General features: G+C 46.2%; 1 protein-coding gene and 1 pseudogene across 1 annotated transcript; one reads left to right on the forward strand and one right to left on the reverse strand.

Moving 5' to 3' along the window:
• The first annotated feature begins 722 nt into the window (after positions 1-722).
• The window catches only part of LOC122644935, a 28,877-nt pseudogene continuing 8,042 nt past the window's right edge, over positions 723-21,557 (forward strand).
• On the reverse strand, positions 6,459-8,201 carry LOC122644934. The gene is made up of 3 exons (XM_043838295.1): positions 8,035-8,201; positions 6,669-7,993; positions 6,459-6,550 (listed from the first exon to the last, which is right to left on the reverse strand). Exons 1-3 carry the CDS (start codon positions 8,199-8,201, stop codon positions 6,459-6,461), a joined length of 1,584 nt encoding a protein of 527 aa, XP_043694230.1.

Below are 21,557 nucleotides of genomic sequence, written 5' to 3' on the forward strand. Positions count from 1 at the left end.
ACGCCCCTGAACCCGAAGAAGGGAGTGTCGGCACCGTCCCGAGCACGATCACGGATGCCGACCTCAACCGCCTCAGGACGATCTACGCCATCCCCGAGAACATCCAGCTCCAAGCTCCCAACCCAGGGGAGATGGCCTGCTATACTAGGCCCGGCGAGGTGGCTTTGTACGAGCTGCCCTTGAAGTACGCGTTTAGGCTCCCCGTGCTCGACTTGGTGGACCAGATCTTGGACCACTTCCACCTATCTCCAGGTCAGCTGGTGCCGAACTCCTGGCTGACCGTGTATGGCTTCTACGCCCTGTTTTGCGAGATGGGTCGAGGTGCAAGCGTAGCGCTTTTCTCTCGACTCTTTTTCTTGAAGAAGTCGCCAGAGAAGGAGTGATACTATTTCACCCGCCGAACTGGGAAGAGTGCGGCCCTGGGCGGCCACAAGTTTTTGGTCGGCACGCCGAGCTTCAATAAATTTTGGAAGCCTCGTTTTTTCTTTGCTTCCATTCCAAACAGCCAGCCCTCTCCGAGCCGTGGAAGGAGATCCACTTGAACTACGTCAACAGGGTATTGCCCCTGACCTGATCCCCCAGCGTCAGCCCTTCAACGTCCTCCAGCTTCAGGACGAGGGGTTCCTCCAAAGGTGGCATATGACCCCTGGTAGGAGCCCGAGCTGAGCCAGTTTCTGTTGCCCGAGCTGACCCCTTTATTTAGTTTTCTTTCTTTTTTGATATGCTTCTAACGTTCTGTCTTTCTTGCAGTGGTCGGCCACATTCCACCAATGGACACGGCTCGGCTCAGGGCCGAGACAATTGTGGAGAGGAGGAGAAAAAACGTCGAGAAGAAGTCCTGGGGTGAGTCCTCCAAGGCCCCCAAAGGCAAGGCTGCGATGCCGAGCCCGTCAGACGCCGTGGTTGGCCTTGAGGCTGATAAGAGTATGGACCCAGCGGGGTCTCCAAGGAAGGAAAAAGGTCAGAAAGGCGAGAGGAGTCCGCTGAGGGACATCAAACGCTAGAAGCTCTCGCTCAATCTGACGAGTGGTGGTCTTCCGCCTGTGGCCTCACCTCCCGACATCTCCCGATACGTCTTGGGGAGGGCCTCGGCCAACAATATTCCGCTGAGGCCGACCTGGCGCCTATTCCCAGGGGACTCAGCTCTGACATCGACTGCGCATGCCAAGGAATGGTTGGACGCGGGTCGGCTCCCGACCGACAGGGAGAAGCTCGAGGCGCTGTCCGACCCCGACCTCCTCTCCACTCCGTTTCAGGACTTTAACATGGTGAGTTTTCTGTTCGGCTCTTGTGACTAGATCCGACCTGTGGAGTTCGACCTGACCTTTGTTCAGATGCTTTCTTGCAGGGCTTCGCCAAGGCAGTGGAGACTATGCTCCGTTTTGAGCGGCTCTTGACCGAGAACCACTCCCTGGGCGTCCAGTGTAAAAAGGCCAACCAGGATGCTCAGGAGGCCATTCAGAGGCGTCGGGAGACTCAAGAGAAGCTCACTACCGCCGAGGCTGAGGTGAAGAGCTCTAAGGCCTCGGTGACCAGGCAGAAGGAGAAAGTTAAGGCTCTGCAGGCTCAGCTCGACGAGGCGAGGGAGAAGGCTAAGGAGGACCTGGCTCTGGCTCGGGACGAGGTGATCAACGACTACCTCCTATCCAAGGAGTATGCTGACATATGCCATGAGATCAGGAAACCACTTTATGCTGATGGTTTTGAGGCAGGCCGGGCTGAACTCTTGGCCGAGATCAAGGCCGCCTATCCCAATCTCAATTTCTCGTGCTTTGACGATGATGCGACCACTTTGGCTGAGGATTTGGGAGATGAGGAGGGCGCCGAGGTCACGTAGGCTCTGCCAACTGAGGACCCACGCAGGCCGACCCCCTCGCCCTTGGCGCTGAGCCCCAAGACCTCCTTGCCGAGCACACTACCGTGGAGGTCGCCGAGGTCGCTTCTAAGACCGCGGCCGAGGGGAGTGAAATGTAATTATTTTTTTTTGCTGGGCCGAACTGCCCACTTTTGTAACCTGGCCGAGCAGTCGGCTTGTAATGAATGAAAATATCTTTTTTTCAAAATTTGTCTAAGTGTTTTAGCTCGACAATTTTAGCCTTCTTTTCCTTGTGTATGTTGTTTCATTTGATGTTGTGGCCGAGCTGACGACCCGTTCTATTAGCCGAGCTTATGGACTTCGCTATTTTTAGCTATGCTTTACCGGATCGTCGGTTCGGCCACGCCATGTCTGAGGTCAGGATGACTTTCGCCTTGGTTAATTAACTTGCTTTCCCCAGCGGTCAGCTCAGGTCGGCTACCACATAAGTGGCTGTGTGGCCGAGCAACCTCCATGGCTGAGCGTAATGCCTTAGCTTAGTTTTAGACTTTGTTCAACTAGGCCATAAGGAGAGTTTGCTCTTGTTGGTTCAGACGTCGGCCAGTCTTTGCGGGCTGGTCTTATGACTTGATTGCCGACCTACGAGGGTCGGTCTTACGACTTGGTTGTGACCTATGAGGGTCAGTCTTTGAGGTCGGCCAAGTCTATGAGGACAGGTCTTACGACTTCGTTGCCGACCAATGACGGTCGATCTTTGAGGTCGGCCAGGTCGATGAGGACCGGTTTTACGACTTGGTTGCCGACCTATGAGGGTCGGTCTTTAAGGTCTGCTAGGTCTATGAGGACCGGTCTTATGACTTTGATTTTGTAGCTTGCAAATACGCCAAGTAGTGGAAAAAGACTTTGTTTTATTGAATCAAACGTCGGGGCCGAAGCCAAATACAAATATGCTCGTCATAAACCTTGCCGAGCAGGATACTTAAGAAAATTACTAAAAAAATTTCTTCAAATTTTTCGAGTTCCAAGGTCTCGGTACCTTCTTGCCACCCGGAGTCTGCAAGCGATACGTCCCTGGGCGAATTTGCTTGGAGACTATGTACGGGCCTTCCCAATTTGGTGCTAACTTTCCTTACTGCCTTGGCTGGGATGCGCTAAGCTTTTTGAGGACGAGGTCCCCTTGACGGAAGTGCCGATCTTTTACCCTTGAGTCATAGTACTTCGTCGTCCTCTGTTGGTATGTTGTGTTTCGAAGTAAGGCATTTTCTCGAACTTCGTCGAGGAAATCAAGGTTGGCTCTCAGCCCATCTTCATAGGTCTTCTCCTCAAAATTGAGCACTCGGTATGACGATGCCATGACATCGACTGGGGTGAGGGCCTCGGTCCCGTATGCTAGCCGAAAAGGGCTCTCCCCGATGGGTGTTCTTACAGTGGTCCTATATGCCCATAGGACACTTGGGAGCTCTTCCACCCATCTTCCTTTGGCCTCATCCAACCATCTCTTGATGCCGACGAGTAGTGTTCGATTGGACACTTCTACTTGTCTATTTGCTTGTGGATGAGCTACTAAGACTGGTCGGAAGTCAATATAGAAGTGCTCGCAGAACTCTCGGAAGGTTGGGTTGTTGAATTACGTGCCATTATCTGTGATGAGCACTTTTGGTAGTCCAAACCGGTAGATGACCTTATCTCGGAAGAACTTCTCCATGTTCTTCTCGGTGATAGTTGACAGGGGCTCGGCCTCGACCCACTTAGTGAAGTAATCGATCGCCACCACCACGTACTTTTTGTTTCCCAACGCCGGTGTGAAATTTCCGAGAATATCCATCCCCCACATAGCGAAAGGGACTGGGCTCAGCATTGTGGTCAGCTTTGTTGCTGGTCGGCTCGGAATCGGTGCAAACAGCTGGCACTTCTTGCATGTCTTCACATACCTCATGGCCTCTTCTTGCATTCTTGGCCAATAGAATCCTTGCCGAAGTATCTTGTATGCCAGAGTTCGGCCACCCATGTAACTCCCACATATTCCTTCATGCACCTCGGCCAAGGTGTACTCGGCTGCCTTCGGTCTGAGGCATCGGAGAAGGGGTGCTGAGATTGCTCTTTTGTAGAGCACTCCGTCGATCATGGTGTACTTGGTAGCTCGGATCTTGACTTTTCTTGCTTCGTCTTGGTTCTCCGGAAGCTGGTCATTCTCCAAGTAGTTGACAATGGGGTCCATCCAGGTCGGCCCGTCCTCTTCAATGTGCTTTACGCTTTCTTCTTGTATGGATGGCTTCTCCAAGATCTCTATGTACACTGATCGGCTCAGATATTGGAGGTCGGCCTCGGCCAACTTTGACAGGGAGTCAGCCGCGATATTCTCTATTCTCGGTATTTGGGTCATCTCAAAGTGCTCGAGCTCGGAGATCAGATCTCGTGCTCGGCTCAGGTAAGCTATCATCCTTTCATCTTTTGCCTCATAGTCTCCGTTGACCTGGTTGACCACGAGTTGGGAGTCTCCTCGCACCTTCAACCGCTTTATGCCAATTGCCTTGCTGACTCGAAGTCCGGCTAGGAGGGCTTCATACTCGGCCTCATTGTTCGAGGCGGGGAATTTGAACCTTAGAACATATTGAATCCGAAACCCCTTGGGGCTCACCAGGATCAGCCCAGCTCTGCTTCCTCCGGAGTTGCTCTAGCCGTCGACATTCATGGTCCAGGTCGGGTCGGCCTTAGGCCCAACCTCTTCTGCTGTTTTTTCTTCCTCGACTTCGAGGTCGGGCGCTATCCACTCGACAATAAAGTCGGCAATGGCTTGTCCTTTTATCGCGGTCCTCGAGCTATAGCTTATATCGTACTCACTCAGCTTGACCGCCCAGGTGATCAACTGACCTGATACGTCGGGTTTGCATAATATTTTCTTGAGAGGCTGGTCGATCAGCACCGCGATCGGATGAGCTTGAAAGTATGGCCTTAACTTTCTTGCGGCTGTGACAAGAGCGAATGCTACATTCTCAAACTTGGAGTATCTTGTCTCGGCATCGACAAGAACATGGTTGATGTAGTATATGGGTTTCTGAGCTCGGCCTTCTTCCCTAACCAACATCGCACTGTCGCCACTGGGGTAGCGGCTAAGTAAACTTGAAGCTCCTCTTTTGGCTCGGGTCGACTGAGAAGAGGTGGGTTCTCCCAATATTTCTTCAGCTCTTCAAAAACTTGTTGGCACTCGTCCGATCAGACGAAGTCCTTCGGGTTTCGGATGTTCTTGAGGGCCTTGAAGAACGACAGACACTTGTCGCTCGACCTCGACATGAATCGTGCCAATGTCGCCACTTGCCCGTTTAGCCTTTGTACTTATCGGATCGTCCTTGGAGGGCTCATCTCTTGGATGGCCTTGATTTTTGTCGGATTGGCTTCGATGCCTCTGACAGAGACCATGAAGCCGAGGAACTTTCCTGAGGTCGCACTTAATGCACACTTGGCGGGGTTCAACTTCATTTGGTTCTTCCTCAACACGCCAAAGGCTTCTTCCAGGTCTGCCAAGTGGTGCTTGGCCTTCAAGCTCTTTACTAACATGTCGTTCACGTAGACTTCCATGTTTCTTTCGATCTGCTCGCGAAATATATAGTTCACGAGCCGCTGGTATGTTGCTCCGGCGTTTTTCAATCCAAACGACATGACCTTGTAACAAAAATTTTTTTGGTCAGTTCAGAATGCCGTGTATGGCTCATCCTCCTCATGCATCATGATTTGGTTGTAACCAGAATATGCGTCCATGAAGCTCAGCATCTCGTGCCCTGTCGTGGCGTCGATCAAGAAGTCGATCCTAGGTAGCGGGTACTCGTCTTTCGGACAAGCCTTGTTGAGGTTGGTGTAGTCGACACACGTTCTCCACTTCCTGTTCGGCTTAGGGACCATGATGACGTTAGCCAACCAGGTCGGGAAATTTTTTTCTCGGATGAACCCTGATCGGCGGAGCTTCTCCACCTACTCTTTGTTCGCGGCTTGCCGATCAAGGGTGTAGTTCCTTCTCTTCTGCTGGATCGGCTTTCGGCTCGGATCCACATGGAGTCGGTGCTCAGCAATATGTCAAGGTATGCCGGGCATGTCGGCGGTCGACCAGGCGAAGACATCGGCATTCGCCTTTAAGAAGCTTTCGAGCTGATTCCTTTGATCCTCGCTCAGCAATGATCCGAGCTGGACCACTTTTGTTGGGTCTTCCTCGCTAAGGGGGAAGGGTGTCTGGTCTTCCACAGGTCGTCCTCTCCTTTCGGTGTGCTCATCCCACCGATCCTCAGGGAGGCGCTCGACGCATATTGTCATTCCTCAGACATTGCCATTGTTTTGCTTGACAAAAGCAGCATAGCACTCCCGCGCTTTCTTCTGGTCGCCTCGGACCTCGCCGATATCGTTCTCAGTAGGGAACTTCATCTTCAAGTGCGTCGGCGAGATGATGGCTTGGAGAGCGATCAATGATGGGCGACCGAGTATGGCGTTGAAAGCCACAACCGACCGTACTATCATGAATTTGACTTGGATCGTCGCTTGACATGAAGCTTATCCGATCGTGACCAGAAGGTCGATTGAGCCTTTGATGGTGGCGACGGCTCCCGAGAACCCGTGAAGTGAGGTGCCCTCTAGCTTGGGCGCCTCATCTCCGCAGTCAAACTGTAGATACGCAGCGAGTAACATGAGGTCTACCGACGCGTCCGTGTCGACCAATACCCGATGAACGGGTCTCCTCGTAATTTCCACCTGTACCACCAAAGCATCATCATGAGGCAAACTTATACCTTCTAGGTCGGCCTCGGTGAAGGAGATCGTCGCTGCCGGCTTGAGCTTCTTGGTGGGCATCTCGGTGACTCCGACGAACCGCGCGTTTGCCTTGGCCTTCGGGTAGATTCTTGTCCAGGTCCTCCAAGGATGGTGTAAATGGGAGCTCCTTTGTCAGTGCTCGGCCCGGCCTCCTCATCTTTTTTGTTGACTCGGGCTTTACCCTCGTCTCGGTCAGCTCGACGACCATCTGACCTAGGTTCGGTTTTCCTCTGGTCGCGGTCGTCGCCTCGACGACTGCCCCTTTCCTCCCGGTTGCCTTTAATATACTTCTTCAAATGCCCTACTTTGATCAGCTCTTCAATTTCTCGTTTTAGCTGATAGCAGTCTTCAGTGTCGTGACCATTATCCTTATGGAACAGGCAATACTTGTTCGGGTTTCGAGACGAGCCGGCTTGCATTGGGCGAGGTCGGCGGATGTATCCACCGTCTTGAATTTGCATCAGGATCTCCTTCCGCGACGTATTCAAGGGAGTGTAGTCGGGACTTCGAGCTCGGTCAGTCCTCTCAGCTCGGCGATCAGTACGGGTCCTCTTCTCATCTTTTCGGTCGCCAGTGGATGACCTCTTCGTCTCACTTTTGCTCTCATTCCCTTTGCGTGCTTGGAGAACATCTTCCATGTTTGAGAACTCGTTACACCTGTCAAGGAGCTCGACCATACTTTTGGTCGGTTTTTGAGCCAGATCCTTGATCAGGTCCTCATGTGCAAGTCCATTGCTCATCGTGGTGTGAGCTATGGCCTCATATAGGTCCCTAACATCCAGGGATTCTTTGCTGAACCGGGAGACGTACGACCGGATCGACTTATCCGACCTCTGCTTCACGCTGAGGAGGTTCACTGTCGTCTTCTTATGCTTCATGCTACTTTGGAAATGCGTGACGAAGGCTCGACAAAGTTGGGCAAAGCTTGTGCTAGAGTTCGGCGGTAGCCAAGAGAACCAAGAAGTTGCCGCACCTTTTAGGGATGAGGGGAAAACTCGACAAGATACAATCTCGGTCCCGTCGTACATGGTCATCATTGTGTTGAAGTAGTTGATGTGGTCGGTCGGGTCGATGGTCCCATCATACCGATCAAAAGGAGGTGGTTTGAACCCTACTGGAAGCGGTGCTGTCATGATCTCAGGGGGATAGGGGTGACGCCCGACCAGTGAGTAAGCATCCAGGGTTGCTTGTTTCTTAAGCCCTTCAACTTGCTCGGCCAGCTCCCTTAGCTTTTTCTCCATTTCAAAATCTGGAGCTCGGCCATTTTGCTCCTCAGCTCGGATGGGGTCTTGCACTTTTTCTTGCTGAAGTTGGTCGTTCTGGTCGGCCAGCTCATCCTGATGAGGTCGGCTAACTTGATCCTCTTGCTCGTGCTGATGAGGCCTGCCATTATGTTCAGCTCGGCCAGCATCACTTCTCCTTACTCGCCCGTCATTTCTGTAGTCAGACTCATGTGGGCTCCTTCGTCCATCTCTCCGACGAAGTGGACTTCGTCGCCGGGGGCTGCGACGAGAATCCTCTCCTTCCCTTGCAACGCGTTGCCCTCGGGGCTCTTCATGTCGGTCTTGGTGCCTCCTCGGTCCTTCGCCATCACCGAGTCCTTTGCGGCCCTCGGGCTTCGACGATGTCCTCGCTCATCTCGCTTATTACTCCCACTTAGCCGTGGAGGGGGAGTTCTTTGGCCCTGGGGATGGGACGACACTGCTTAGCGAGGGCCGACCACCTTGCTGCTGTTGATCTTCTATGACATGCGCGGGTGCCCGCGGAGGCTTGACCGGGGGTTGACCCATTTGCCCGCCCTGAGCCATCTGAGTCATGAAGGTGCGCAACATCTCGTTGGTGTGGAGCATCTGCAGCTGCAAGTCCATAACTTGCCGGTTATTTGCCGGTGCCTCGGGGTCCAAGTTGTCCGGCAAAGGCTGCGGTAGTGGCAAGGTCAGCCCATCCGGGATATGCTCATCTTGAGGCCGCCCTTCTCCTGCAGCCGTGGCTATCCCCCTTCCTCTATTCTCATCCATCGGCGGTGGGATCGGATTAGCCGCGGCTCCTGCATTTCGCTGCGCTGCTCCCCCTCGAGGAGGTCTTCCAGTCGCGCCTTGCCGTGACGTCTCAGGAGGTGGCGAATGTCTCGTCTGCCTATCAGGCTGCAGCTCATCCCCACGGGAAGTTGAGCCATGTTGACCTGATCTCGTGTGCACCATTGTTGCTTCTCTTGAGGTTGGTAGAAACGACGACGATTTGCTGATGTTGTTCCCACAGACGGCGGCAAATCTGTTGCGTGTGGAAACCTCTGGTGCCCGGTTCGCCCACGGATGAGCCTGCAAAAAACCGAGTGAGCGCAAGAGAGCTGGTGTGGCTCCGGCCTAGGAATCTCCGACGCTCAAGTTAGGTCTCCAATGCGATAGCGTAACAGCTAGTGAAAGTAAGATGAGCAATAGAGCTCTATACCTTGGTATTTATAGAGGGAGATGAGGTGGTTGGAGGAGTCCTAATATGGTAAGATTCCTTGTTTGGTAAGGCTCTCCAGTGGAGTGGAGAGTTTCTTTCGGGGTCGGACTCTTGTTAAGGTAAGAGTCCTAATGGGAGTGTGATTCGGTATCGTGATGAGATCGTGACTCGATTCTTATCCCGTGATTCTCGGGTGGTGCTGACGTGGCGCCGTGATCTCCGGTGGGGCGTTATGGTAGCCTTCGTGGAGAGCTAGGCTTTGGAGCTCGGCCTCGGCCTGTATGACCTGACGGTCATCATTTGTTGTGTGAGCTCGGCCGCGCTATGATGCTCCAATCGCGGCCGACCTGTGTAGGCTCGAACCATGGGGTCAGCGAGCGTGCAGCTCAGCCGTGATGGGGAGATCTTTGGGTCAGCATTGATCTGTTGTCGTGCCGTGCACTCAATGCTGGGTTGAGTTCTCGGCGAGCCACTACGATGGCTTTGACGGAGGGCTCGGCCTCAGAGATCGGCCTAAGAGCTTGACCTCGTCTTACCCTTGTGAGTTCGGCTCGGTGTCTGCGGCTGACTTGGGTGGTGCTTGGCCAGCCCGGCCAAGCAGTAAGATTTATCGAGGATTGGGTCGGCCCGGTCTTCCGCTGAGCTCGACTTGGTTCTTGGACTGACCTTGACTCTGCCACGTGGCAGTTTCTGACTGGTGAGGTGATTTTATGCTGTATCACACGGTCAATAGGTTATAAGCTTTTTTTATTCAACGGTTATGATTAAAAGATCAAAAAATAAATGGCTCAGATTCGAGTGTCGCGTTTAGTGGTGAGTTTAAGGAATTTCATCGTCGTACCGCTACCACCCGCTCATATTTAAATCCCCAAAATTCAGATCCTGCCGTGAAGCATGAGATTTGATTGGATCCTCCAGAACCTAATGGGTGCCGACAACTACGCTAAATGTACCCTCTTCTTCCCTCTTAACAGAAGGAGAATATTCACAACTGCAACGAAACTGCCACGTCAGGCTCGCATTTCCTCAAAGGTGGAGAACTCATCTCTCTCTCTAGCGATATTTTCTGTATGGTATAGTCCTCTCATTTCGTATATACCCATCCAGAACGCTCATTCCGACTTCTTGACTTCCGCCATCATCGGTCATCCTCTAAGGTCTCAACGCTTCTTCTACCAGTAACCTTTCTCTTTTTCTCTCTCTCAAGCATACCCTAAAGTCATCTCAAATATGGACCAATGAAACCGTAAAAGAATTTCGTCATACTTCGATCCGTTTGGGTCTTTGTATCTCTTGCAGATGTTCGTACGTTGCAGCGAATGAGGTTGGCTTATTACGAAGATCGTGGAGTCCGGTATGCCTCTCCCACCCCCAGTTAGCTATTTATCCCGCAGTCTTTTGCTCTATGATTCCGTCAAATTTTAATTTCTGGGCTTCTTTCTTTCATATCTGCCAATTTTGATTAATATGAACAACTTCTTTTGCTGGAACAGATCGGGTTTCGAGTTTGATGATCGGATTTATGTTTTTGCTCTTATTGCCTGTGTCATTGCCCGTCTAGGAGTTTAGTGGAGGCCGCTACCTATTTTTTGTAGCGTTTGGAATGGTTAATTATCTAAAAGTTAATCTGAAGAAGGTTTGGTTTTGATTTTGTTCTTGAAAGGATGAAGCTGTAAGGAGTCATTATTTTGGCCCGGTGTGCGGATCGATAGCTCTTAACAATTTTTTGTTTGGTAAGGTCGTTCGTCCGCAAGACCGGGTCTTTCCAATTCGTTGCTTGTGGATATCTGGTGAGAAGTAGAATCTGACCAGACGTAGGGGTTTTAATTATCAAGATGGATACAATGCAAGCTCCCCCACCTGGAATTTGGCTTATTAGAAGCGCCTTAGAGGCAAGGAATGGAACCTTAATACATACAGATATGTCGTTTTTCTTCTTACTTTTATAGCATATGCTTGCTACCACGCTTCTAGAAAACCTACCAGTATTGTTAAGAGTGTTTTGGATCCAGAGCCTGTCACGGTTGGCAGTTCTTATCCTTGGCCTCTTGGTGAGGTTTTCGTCAAGGAGAAAGGGTTGACAGGTAAAGGCTCTGGATTATCAGACAAAGGATGGGCTCCCTTTAATGGAGATGATGGGACTGTGAAATTGGATGAGATTGATGTTGCATTTCTTGTTTGTTACTCTATGGGCCGGGGATGTATCTAGCGGGGTACCTTGGAGATAGACTGGACTTACGTCGTCTGTTCTTGACTATTGGAATGATTGGGAGTGGAATCTTTGTTGGGCTTTTTGGTATGGGTTACTTTTGGGGTATCCATGTGTTCTGGTTTTATCTGGTAATGCAGATGATTGCTGGAGGATTGTTTCAGGCCACTGGGTGGCCTTCTGTTGTTGCTGTTATTGGTAATTGGTTTGGAAAGAGAAAGAGGGGTTTGATAATGGGTATCTGGAATGCTCATACATCTGTTGGGAATATCTGTGGGTCCTTACTTGCTGCTAGTGTCCTGCAGTATGGCTGGGGCTGGTCATTTATTCTATCTGGTGCATTGATCATTTTGGGAGGGATAATGGTTTACTTGTTCCTGGCTGCTTACCCTGAGGATGTAGGATTTCCTTCCGCTTTTGGGTTGCACTCACATAGCTAGTAAGGTAGAGACAGGGTGTAAAGATGAGGAAGCTCAGATGCCAAAAGGACATGTGGTTGAAGCTGAAACGAGTAGTCTCTCAGTCGAGGTGGATCAATGACTAGAAGCAATGCCATTGGGCTCATTGAAGCTTTGTTCATACCAGGAGTGATACCATTTGCAATGTGTCTTTTCTTCTCAAAGCTTGTGGCATACACATTCCTATATTGGTTGCCTTTCTATCTGATGAGTCAGACGGGTATGTTTTAGATTTTTGTAATTTTGATTATTTTAGCCTGTCTACTGGTAAAGCTCTTTGTCTTGGTAAATGGGATGAACTAGTGTCTTAGAGCAGGACATTGGCTAAAGCCTGTTGTCAGTGACCTCTGTTTGTTTTGTGCATCTTCTTCCTCAAAATCATGAAGTGAGAGTATGCCAATAAAAAGACAAAGATAATTTCTCTATTTTGCTAAATAGAAGGCGTTAAAATAATCAAAATACAGGGGAGCTGTAGTTTGCATAAAAACTATGTAGGAAAGAAATACCCAGCCTAAAAAGCTAGCTAGACACAGAGCTAATGTAAAGTGCACTTTATAAATCATCTGCTTTTTACAATTTCATTGTTCTTTGCCGTGGCAAAAGGGACAATACATCATCTCTAATCTGTATTTATTTTTGAAAAGAATTTGTGTGAGGGAGGTTGTTTATTTTCATTATTATATTTAACAAATTTAGTTAGAGGTGTCCATGAATACCCGTTGCCTGATTACCAGATGTATGTGACCCTGTTAATTGGGATACATTTTTTTGGTAGCTGCATATGCCTTGTGCTCATTTCGAAGGATGTGAGTTGGGCCCATTGTTGGATGAGAGATAAATACATGTCTACATGAAATTATGAACTATCAATGCTGAAAGAAATATGAAATTGCTGATTTCTATTAGTTGCAACTATTTTTATTTATTATTATTATTATTAATTAAGGGGGTGTTTGGATATTTGGAAGTAACAAATATTTTTGGCTTTAAAAAACAAGAAATATGTGGCCGTAAATTTTTGGTTTTATTCAACTTTTCAATTTATGGTGTAGATATATGACCATGCCCTCCCTCGCACTGCTTGTGGATGAGGCCACTGAGGTCGTTGATGATCTGAAATGCCTGAGCCCTGAGGCTCAAGTATGGTGGCAACATGATCAGGTCGGGAGTATTTAATTCTCTCAATCCAATCATAGCTCAAATGTAGAAGGAAAACACACCTGGATTTAGTATCATGTTGTTTTTCATCTCTATATTCAGTATCTTCTTCAAAACCTCTTTATTTTCCTTTAACCAGTCCGTTAGAAGTCGATATGCAGCAAGTCACAAAGTAGTCCTGTAGAAATCTTGGAATCGCAAGGAGACTTGCTGGATGTGAAAGCTTTGAATGCTCTCGCGTTCCAAACACAATTTAATGAAATGGGCAACCTTCACCACTCTAAAGCAATGCACCCAAATCCATGCTCATATGATCATAATGGGAACAACTTTCCCTTCTGCAATACACAGTCAGGATCATGGTGATACTGCCTATCTCCTTTCCAATTTTGTCAAATCTCAAACCCTCCACTTTTTTATGGAATATGGTCATCATGGCCTTCTTGAGAAAGCATGTCCTGCAGGAACCAATTACCCTCTATATGAAAATGTGTCGAGAGGATGTCGTTCCTAACGTTCACAAGTTCCAATTCTTGTTGAGTCTTGCGTTCGGTGCTTATCCACCTATGTGGGGCAGATAATCCATTGTAACTTCCTCAAGCTCTGTGACAAGTCCGATGTTTTTGCTAGCAACTCTGATTTGATGCACATCTATTCTGAGCTAGGTCATGTTGATTTAGCCAAGAGAGTTTTTGGTCAAATGGATCTTAAAGAAGTGGTATCATGGACGATGATGGTTGGTGTTTATGCCAGAAATGGGTATATGGGTTAGGCTCGGAGGTTGTATGATCAGATGCATGAACGGAATGTTGTATCTTGGACTAGCATGGTTGCAGGTTATGTGCACAGATGAACCTGAAATGTCTATCCAATATTTCAGGAAGGTGGTTTCTGCTAATATTAAGCAAAATGTTGTTGCCGTGATTTTGGTTTTCTCAGTTTGTTCTCGTTTAAGGGATTCGGACTTACAGAAATGGAGTCATCAGTTCATCGTTAGAGAGCAGATCGGGATGAATATAAATTTGATTGTTGCTTTGATTTATGTATGGAAAATATGGAGACATTCAGCAAGTATTTGATAGCATGGACAAGACTCTTGTGGCTTGGAATGCTATAATCGATGGTTGCTGCAAATTGCGCAAGCTGGATATTGCTCATCCCCTTTTGACCAGATGGATGATCAAGATATAATCTCATTCAACTTGATGATAACTGGATACATCCATAACAGTAGCTCCAAGGAGGCCTTGTTATTGTTTTCAAGGTTGCAAGGTTTGCGTTCAGAGCCTGATGGTTTTATGATGATTTGGGAAAATAGGACTTGTGTCATATGAGCATAGTACTATATCTTGCGATATATCGGTATCTCGGGCCTACCGAGATACCCGAAATATCCGAAATTTCGTCAAATTTCGCCGAAATATTGTATTTTTTCTGCAATATTTCGAGGGTCCATCTCGGTGGGTATTTGGCCATATCTAGGCTTGATACGTTATGGACACCCTTATTTAAGCTGAATAAACACATTTAAACCATAAAATTGCAAAAAAATGAACTCAAAATGGTGTTTTGGGCTTGCACCCTTGATTGACAGTATACTGTCGCCGACCCTAATGTATATAAATAGTTAAATACACATTGATTAGGCAGTTAAAGTCATAAAAGAAATTTAAACAAACTAATTAAAACTCATTAGACATAATTCATAAATCATATTCTCATAAACTCCGTAATAGTCAATGACTCAATAGCTTAATAGTCAATACTTTAATAGGCAATACACAAAGTCACAAGTCACAACTCATAAGATCACAAATCAGTGAAATGACAACTTACAACTTACAAGTTACAAGTTACAAGAGACAAGACTCACAAGACTCACAAGACTCACAAGTTACAACTCACAAGTGCTAATAATAGTTGTTGTGCCTTCCTGGATCAACCCCACTCATGGCCCACTGGAGTCGACGTCCATTGCTCTCTGTTTGAAGGACATATGTGGACCATGCCACAACGGTATAGTTTCGGAGAAGAAACGAGTGTAGCTGGCCAAAAACAGCTTCTGCCCCAGCTCTCGGTCGATATTTCGACTGTTAGCTGGCGAAATATGGTATTTATAACCATGGTTTAATGAGTCACGTGAGGTGTTTTGTAACATTTCGGTATATTGCTGAAATGTCCCGAAATGTTACGAAATATTGTCGAAATTTTGTCTTTTTTGGTTTCGCTTTCACATCTCGTCTCGGCCCTATCGAAATTACCGAAATTTCGCGATATATCACGAAATTTTGTACCATGCATATAAGACACAGTCGATATTTATTTATAATGAGGAGTGGAACATTCTAGAGAGGTTATAGGACAGAAATACCTCTATGGACAATTCTACCCTTTAAGCCCCAAATTACAACCAAGGTTTGAGAACTCGCGAGATCTCGCCGAGTTTCTCGGTTTTTCAAAATCTCGAGTTGAGATCACATACGCATTCTAAAAGTGCATTTTCTCGGCGAGATCTCGGCGAGATATCGAGATCTCGGCGAGATCTCTCCGAGTTTCTCGGTTTGACATAGGAAAATGCCCATCTAGGTCCTTTACATGAGTGCCAGATCTCGAGATCTTGCTGGAAATTCTTGGTATACAGACACCTATCTATGGCAGGGACCAAGACAGACACTTATTTATGCCTAATATCATTTAAGTAAATGCTTTTGTATTTGTATTTCATTTAAGCATTTACTTAAGATAGTATTCATAAATAAGAAAATACACCCCCATTTGAATCCAATAAAAATAGTTAAAAAATCAAATTCCAAAAGGAAAAAAAGTCAACCCCCCAGTTCAAGAACAAAAACTGGATTTTCGGTGGTAGGTGCAATTTTCAACTTCCTAATGTTGGGGTTTTTCTCAAATCTAAAAATTCCATAATTCTTATTATGGTAAAACATTGCTAAAAACCAAAAGTGCGGTAAAATATTCATTTGTTTTGATGTCCAAAAAATTATTTCCATTCGAGCGATTTTGACGCATTCCAAGACTGAATTAAGTTTGACCGGTACATAACTCTTTCAATATAAATCAGATTTTAGCAATCTTGGACTTGTTGGAAAGCTTTCAAAACAAAGCTTTCCAACAAGTCCAAGATTGCTAAAATCTGATTTATATTGAAAGAGTTATGTACCGTCAAACTTAATTCGTATCTGCAATCTTGTCAAAATCGATTCATGCTAGAAAGTTTGAAAATTGCACCTACGCGAAAATTCAGTTTTGTTCTTGGGGGGTTGATTTTTTTCTTTTGGAATTTGATTTTTAACTATTTTTATTGGATTCAAATAGGGGTATTTGCTTATTTATGAATAATATCTTAAGTAAATGCAATATCATTTACTTAAATGATATTAGGCATAAATAAGTGTATTTGTCTGTGTCTGTCCTCGTTTCTAGCATAAGTAAGTGTCGTCTCCTTTCCTACTAACTGAAACTCCTATTTGGACTTAGTTTTTGCAAAATCGATAGTGCCATTGTGTTTAAATGGCCTAAAATAGGCTGAATACCAAGTTTCGGACCCAAACTAGGTCTAAAACCCACCAGATGAGGCTTCGAGTCGAGAAAAAATAAAATGCAACAACTCGGCGAGATCTCGACTCGACTCGGTTTTTCAAGGGTCCGAGTTGGCACCGAGACCCGAGTTTTCGAACCTTGATTACAACACTCCCCCTCAAGTTGGAGCATAGATATCAAGCATGCCCAACTTGCACACTAGAGGACTAAAAAGTTTACTACTTAACCCTTTGTAAACACATCAGCTAACTGCACATCAGCTAACTGTTCTTCAGATTTTACGAAGGGAGTACAAATTAGCCTTTCTTCTAACTTCTCTTTGATAAAGTGCCTGTTGATCTCCACATGCTTTGTGCAATCATGCAGAACAGGGTTATGGGAAACACTAATGGTTGACTTGTTGTCACAATATAACATCATAGGCAAAAGTACAGCGATAGCTAAATCCTGTAATAGGCCTTTAATCCACATCAGCTCGCAGATGCCATGAGACATGTCACGGAATTCAGCTTCAACACTTGATCGAGCAACCATGGCCTGCTTCTTGCTGCGCCATGTGACCAAGTTATCTCCAACCAAGGCCTCGATTCGAAGATGAGAATGAGGCGAGAAAAGGACTTCTTTACCTGGGGCTGCCTTCAAGTATCAGAGTATCCGAATGACAACTTCCCAATGAGAGGAGTATGGGTCATGCATATGTTAGAGTTGTGAGAAGTTATGTAAGGGTAGTTTGGGAACTAGCCTTTTGTCTAGTTGCCCCATTATGTATTTTTCTATTTTCTCCTTTTTTACCTTTTACCTCCCTAGGGAGGTGTATGTAATATTCTTATTTTTAGTAATGAAGTAATATAGGTGTTGAGTGTAGAGGCATTAAAATTCTACACATTACAACCGAATCCTCTCTCTTGTCTTCTTCTTCTTCTTCTTCTTCTTCCTCCTCCAACATCCTCTCCTTCTCTTACTTACATTCCTAAACCTAAAATCTAACTTGGTATCAAAGCTTTAGGTTTGAGAGTCGTTTTCTGCTCCTCTCTTCTGTTCTTTTTCTTCTTTTTGAGATCCTAGTTCACAAAGAATTTCAAGGAGAAGACTCTTATGTAAGAAAGCTGTTAAAGAAGCATGAAATAGGTTTGATATAATCTATTCAAGTGTTTGCAAGTGTTATTTGAGCTGTGTTGAAGCTCTTATGATGTTTTGAAGCTCACCCAGTCTCCGCTAGGGTTACCGCCAGCTATAAGTTGCAGGTTTTGCTTCTCCTTCTCTCGGCATGTGTTTGGGGGCTTGGAGTAACTCACTAGGATCGTACAAGGGTCCTCTTTATGGCTCTTGTGTTTTCCCTTGATGGATGAGAACCCTATTTGAGCATAGCTCATTTTTGTGGTGCTCCTTTTTCTGCCCAGGTAAAACCGAGATTACCTTTATTCCTTGCTCTTACTTTTTTGGTGTACAATGGGCTTCTCTCTTGGTAGAAGAATGATAGTGGACACCTTGTTTGAGATATTGGAGCTTGTTTAAGTTAGTATTACCTTTTGGAAAGTGTTAAGGACCAGCTTATACCTGTCTTCTTCTCCTTGCTGGAATTTCTGTTTTGTATTGGAATCCTCTATTTGGGTTGAGTGTGTACTCCCCACTTGCTGTTGGTAATCTGGTTTATGGTTAAGTGTTGTTTCCCATACAATATGGTTGATTCGGGTACATCTGGACTTGGTTCGGTTGATTCATAGCCCACTCCAACTGCTTCTCAGTTGGTTTATGAGAGCACACAGACACAGATTTCCTTTGTGAAACTTGATGGAACTAACTACTTGGACTGGTCACACTTTGTGAAGCTTTCCCTTAGGAGCAAAGGGAAACTTGGGTATATTTCTGGTACTATTAAAGCTTCAGAGCCTGGTTCTCCTACCTATGACAAATGGGAGACCGAAAACTCTACAGTCATGACATGGGTAATTTTCTCCATGACACCCGAGATTGGGAGAAGGTTTATAAGAAAAGAAACTGCCAAGGTAATCTGGGACAGTGTCTCCCAGACTTTTGATAGAGTGGGTGACTCTGCCAAGGTCTATCAGCTTCATCAAAAAATTAACTCAATGAGGCAGGGTGACTGGACCATTTCTGTGTACTACAATGCTTTTCTTAGTCTTTTGGAGGAGTATGACCACTACAAGGATCTTCATTTGACCAACCCAGAGGATGAAGCAAATGTGTATCGGACTCTTGAAAAGGAGCGTGTCTTCACTTTACTTGGTGGTCTGATCCCTGACTATGAGCTAATCAGGCTCCAGATTTTAGGTCGGTCTCCCCTTCCATCTCTTAGTGAGGTCTGTAGTTACTTACAGAGTGAGGAGACTCGGCATGTTGCTATGAAACCCACACCAGCATCATCTCTTGAGAGGTCAGTTCTCAATTCTAGTTCCTTCTGAGACACCCATGGAGGTGGTAGAGGCCAACGGCCTAACCGTGAGGAAGACAGAGCAGTGGAGACAGTTAGTGCCAGTGGAGTTGGGAGAGACAAGTTTAAATGTGATCATTGTGGGAGAACTGGACACACCAATGATAGGTGTTGGTCTCTTCATGGTCGTCCTCATTGCACACGAGGTCGTGGAGGCCATAGAGGGGGAGCTAGAGCACACTCTGTGATGATTGAGGCAGAGACTACAGGATGACTCCACATTGGCAGATGAAGTGTTTCGCAGGATCATGTCACAGCTGAGCATATCTCCTGCACCCACAGTGGCCAGTTCTTCTTCATCCTCAGCTTTGCAGGTCTCCACCTCCGCTTCTACTGCAGCCCAGTCTTGGGTCATTGACTCTGGAGCCACTGACCACATGACTGGTACGCCCCATTATTATGATTCTTATACCATTTGCTCTGGTAAGGATAAGTTTAGGGTAGTTGACGGCTCCCTTTCCTCCATATCTGGTAAGGGTACTATCCCTGCTACTTGGACTGTTCTTATGAAATATAAAAGTGATGTTTGTGATGCATTTCAGACTTTTTATCAGATGATTCTTACTCAGTTTGATACTCATATCAAAATTGTTCGGTCTGATAAAAGAGGAGAATACATGTTTGGTAGCCTCCAAGCCTTCTTTACCAATAATGGCATTATCCATCAGCTCGCATGTGTTGACACACCCCAACAAAATGGGGTTGCTAAGAGGAAAAATTGCCATTTATTGGAAGTCACCAGTAGTCTCTTGTTTGGCATGCATGTTCCCAAGGCCTTCTGGTCTGCAGCTCTTCTCACTGCTTCCTTTCTCATTAATCGCATGCCTACCAAACTTCTTGTTTTCAAATCATCCTTCGAAATCTTATCTCCACAGGTTTTTCTGCTTTCTCTCTTCCTCCTAAAGTCTTTGGCTGTGTTTGTTATGTGCATGTTAACAAACCACATCATACTAAACTTGATCCTAAAGCTCTCAAGTGTCTCTTTCTTGGGTACTCTTCTACAACCATAGGTTACAATTGTTATCACCCATCTTCTCGCAGGTGCCTAATCTCTAAAGATGTCACTTTCCTTGAGTCTGTCCCTTTCTTTGCACCATCTTAGCATCCTCTTCAGGGGGAGAATTGTGGAAATGAACAGGTTGCTGATTTTCTTCATTATCCTCTACCTATCTCTCCCTTTATGCTTAATATTGGAAAGCACAGAGCTGTGGATGTGGATTTGAATACATATTTGGTTAACAGTGGTTCTGGTAAGGAGAAGGATTACCACATTAAAATTAAATACAAGAGAGGTGAAGGCTTGCATAATGAAGGAAAGAAGACCTACCAAGAGTCCTCTTTGGATCCAGATCCATAACATGAGATTTATTCTCCTCAATCAGGTGATATCCCCTCTCCTCCATCTGATTTAGACCTTCCTATTGCTGTTAGAAAGGGGAAAAGAGCTTGTACTAATCCTATAGCATTGTTTGTTTACTATGATGCTCTTTCTCCTACAGGTCTTGCCTTTATTGCTGCTCTCTCTACAGCTTCTATTTCAAGAAATGGTATTGAGGCTATGCCTGACCCAAAGTGGAGACAAGCTATGTCTGAGGAGATGTTGGCCCTTGAAAAGAATGGTACTTGGTAATTGGTGGATCTTCCCAAGGGACATGTCCCAGTTGGATGCAAATAGGTCTATACAATCAAGTATAAATCGGATGGTACTGTTGAGAGATACAAAGCAAGGTTTATTTGCTCCGGTGGCTAAGCACAACTCTATAAGAGTTCTTTTATCATTGGTTGCCAACAAAGATTTGCCATTATATCAGTTAGATGTAAAGAATGCCTTTCTTCATGGTGACTTGGAAGAGGAAGTGTACATGCAACCCCCACCAGGCTTCAAACTACCTTCAGCTGAGTATGTCTCCTCAAGAAGGCACTATATGGACTCAAACAGTCACCAAAGGCATAGTTTGAGCGCTTTTGACAGGCTATTCTGAAGAATGGATATTCCCAGAGTCAAGCTGACCACACTCTCTTTACCAAGCGCGGCAATGGTACCATCACAACCTTCATTGTTTATGTTGATGATATTGTAGTCACTGGAGATGATATGGCTAAGATAGATAAACTAAAATTATCTACTTGGCTAAACAGTTTAACATAAAAGATCTGGGTCCCTTGAAGTATTTCTTAGGCATTGAAGTATGAAGGACCAAGAGAGGAATCAATATATGTCAACGAAAGTTTGTGCTTGATTTGTTGATAGAGACAGGGATGTTAGGTTGCAAACCAACATGTTCTCTTATTGAGCAGAATCACAAACTATGAGAAGATTGTCATCCTTCTCTTGTTGATGCGGGAAAGTACCAGAGGCTAGTTGGGAAGCTTATTTACCTTTCTATGACAGTCCCAGATATTTCCTATGCAGTGGGAGTAGTAAGCCAATTTATGCATGCCCCCAAGAGTGGCCATTTAGATGTTGTGTATCGTATGCTTAGATGTTTGAAGTCATGCCCAGGGAAAGGACTGTTGTATGCCAGGCACAACCACCTGAGAGTGGAAGGTTTTACTGATGTTGATTGGGCTAGATCCATCACAGACAGGAGGTCTACCTCCGACTATTGTACCTTTGTGGGAGGTAACTTGGTTACATAGAGAAGCAAAAAATAACCGCTTGTA

The sequence above is a fragment of the Telopea speciosissima genome, chromosome 11, assembly GCF_018873765.1.
Source record: "Telopea speciosissima isolate NSW1024214 ecotype Mountain lineage chromosome 11, Tspe_v1, whole genome shotgun sequence".
NCBI lineage: Eukaryota > Viridiplantae > Streptophyta > Magnoliopsida > Proteales > Proteaceae > Telopea > Telopea speciosissima.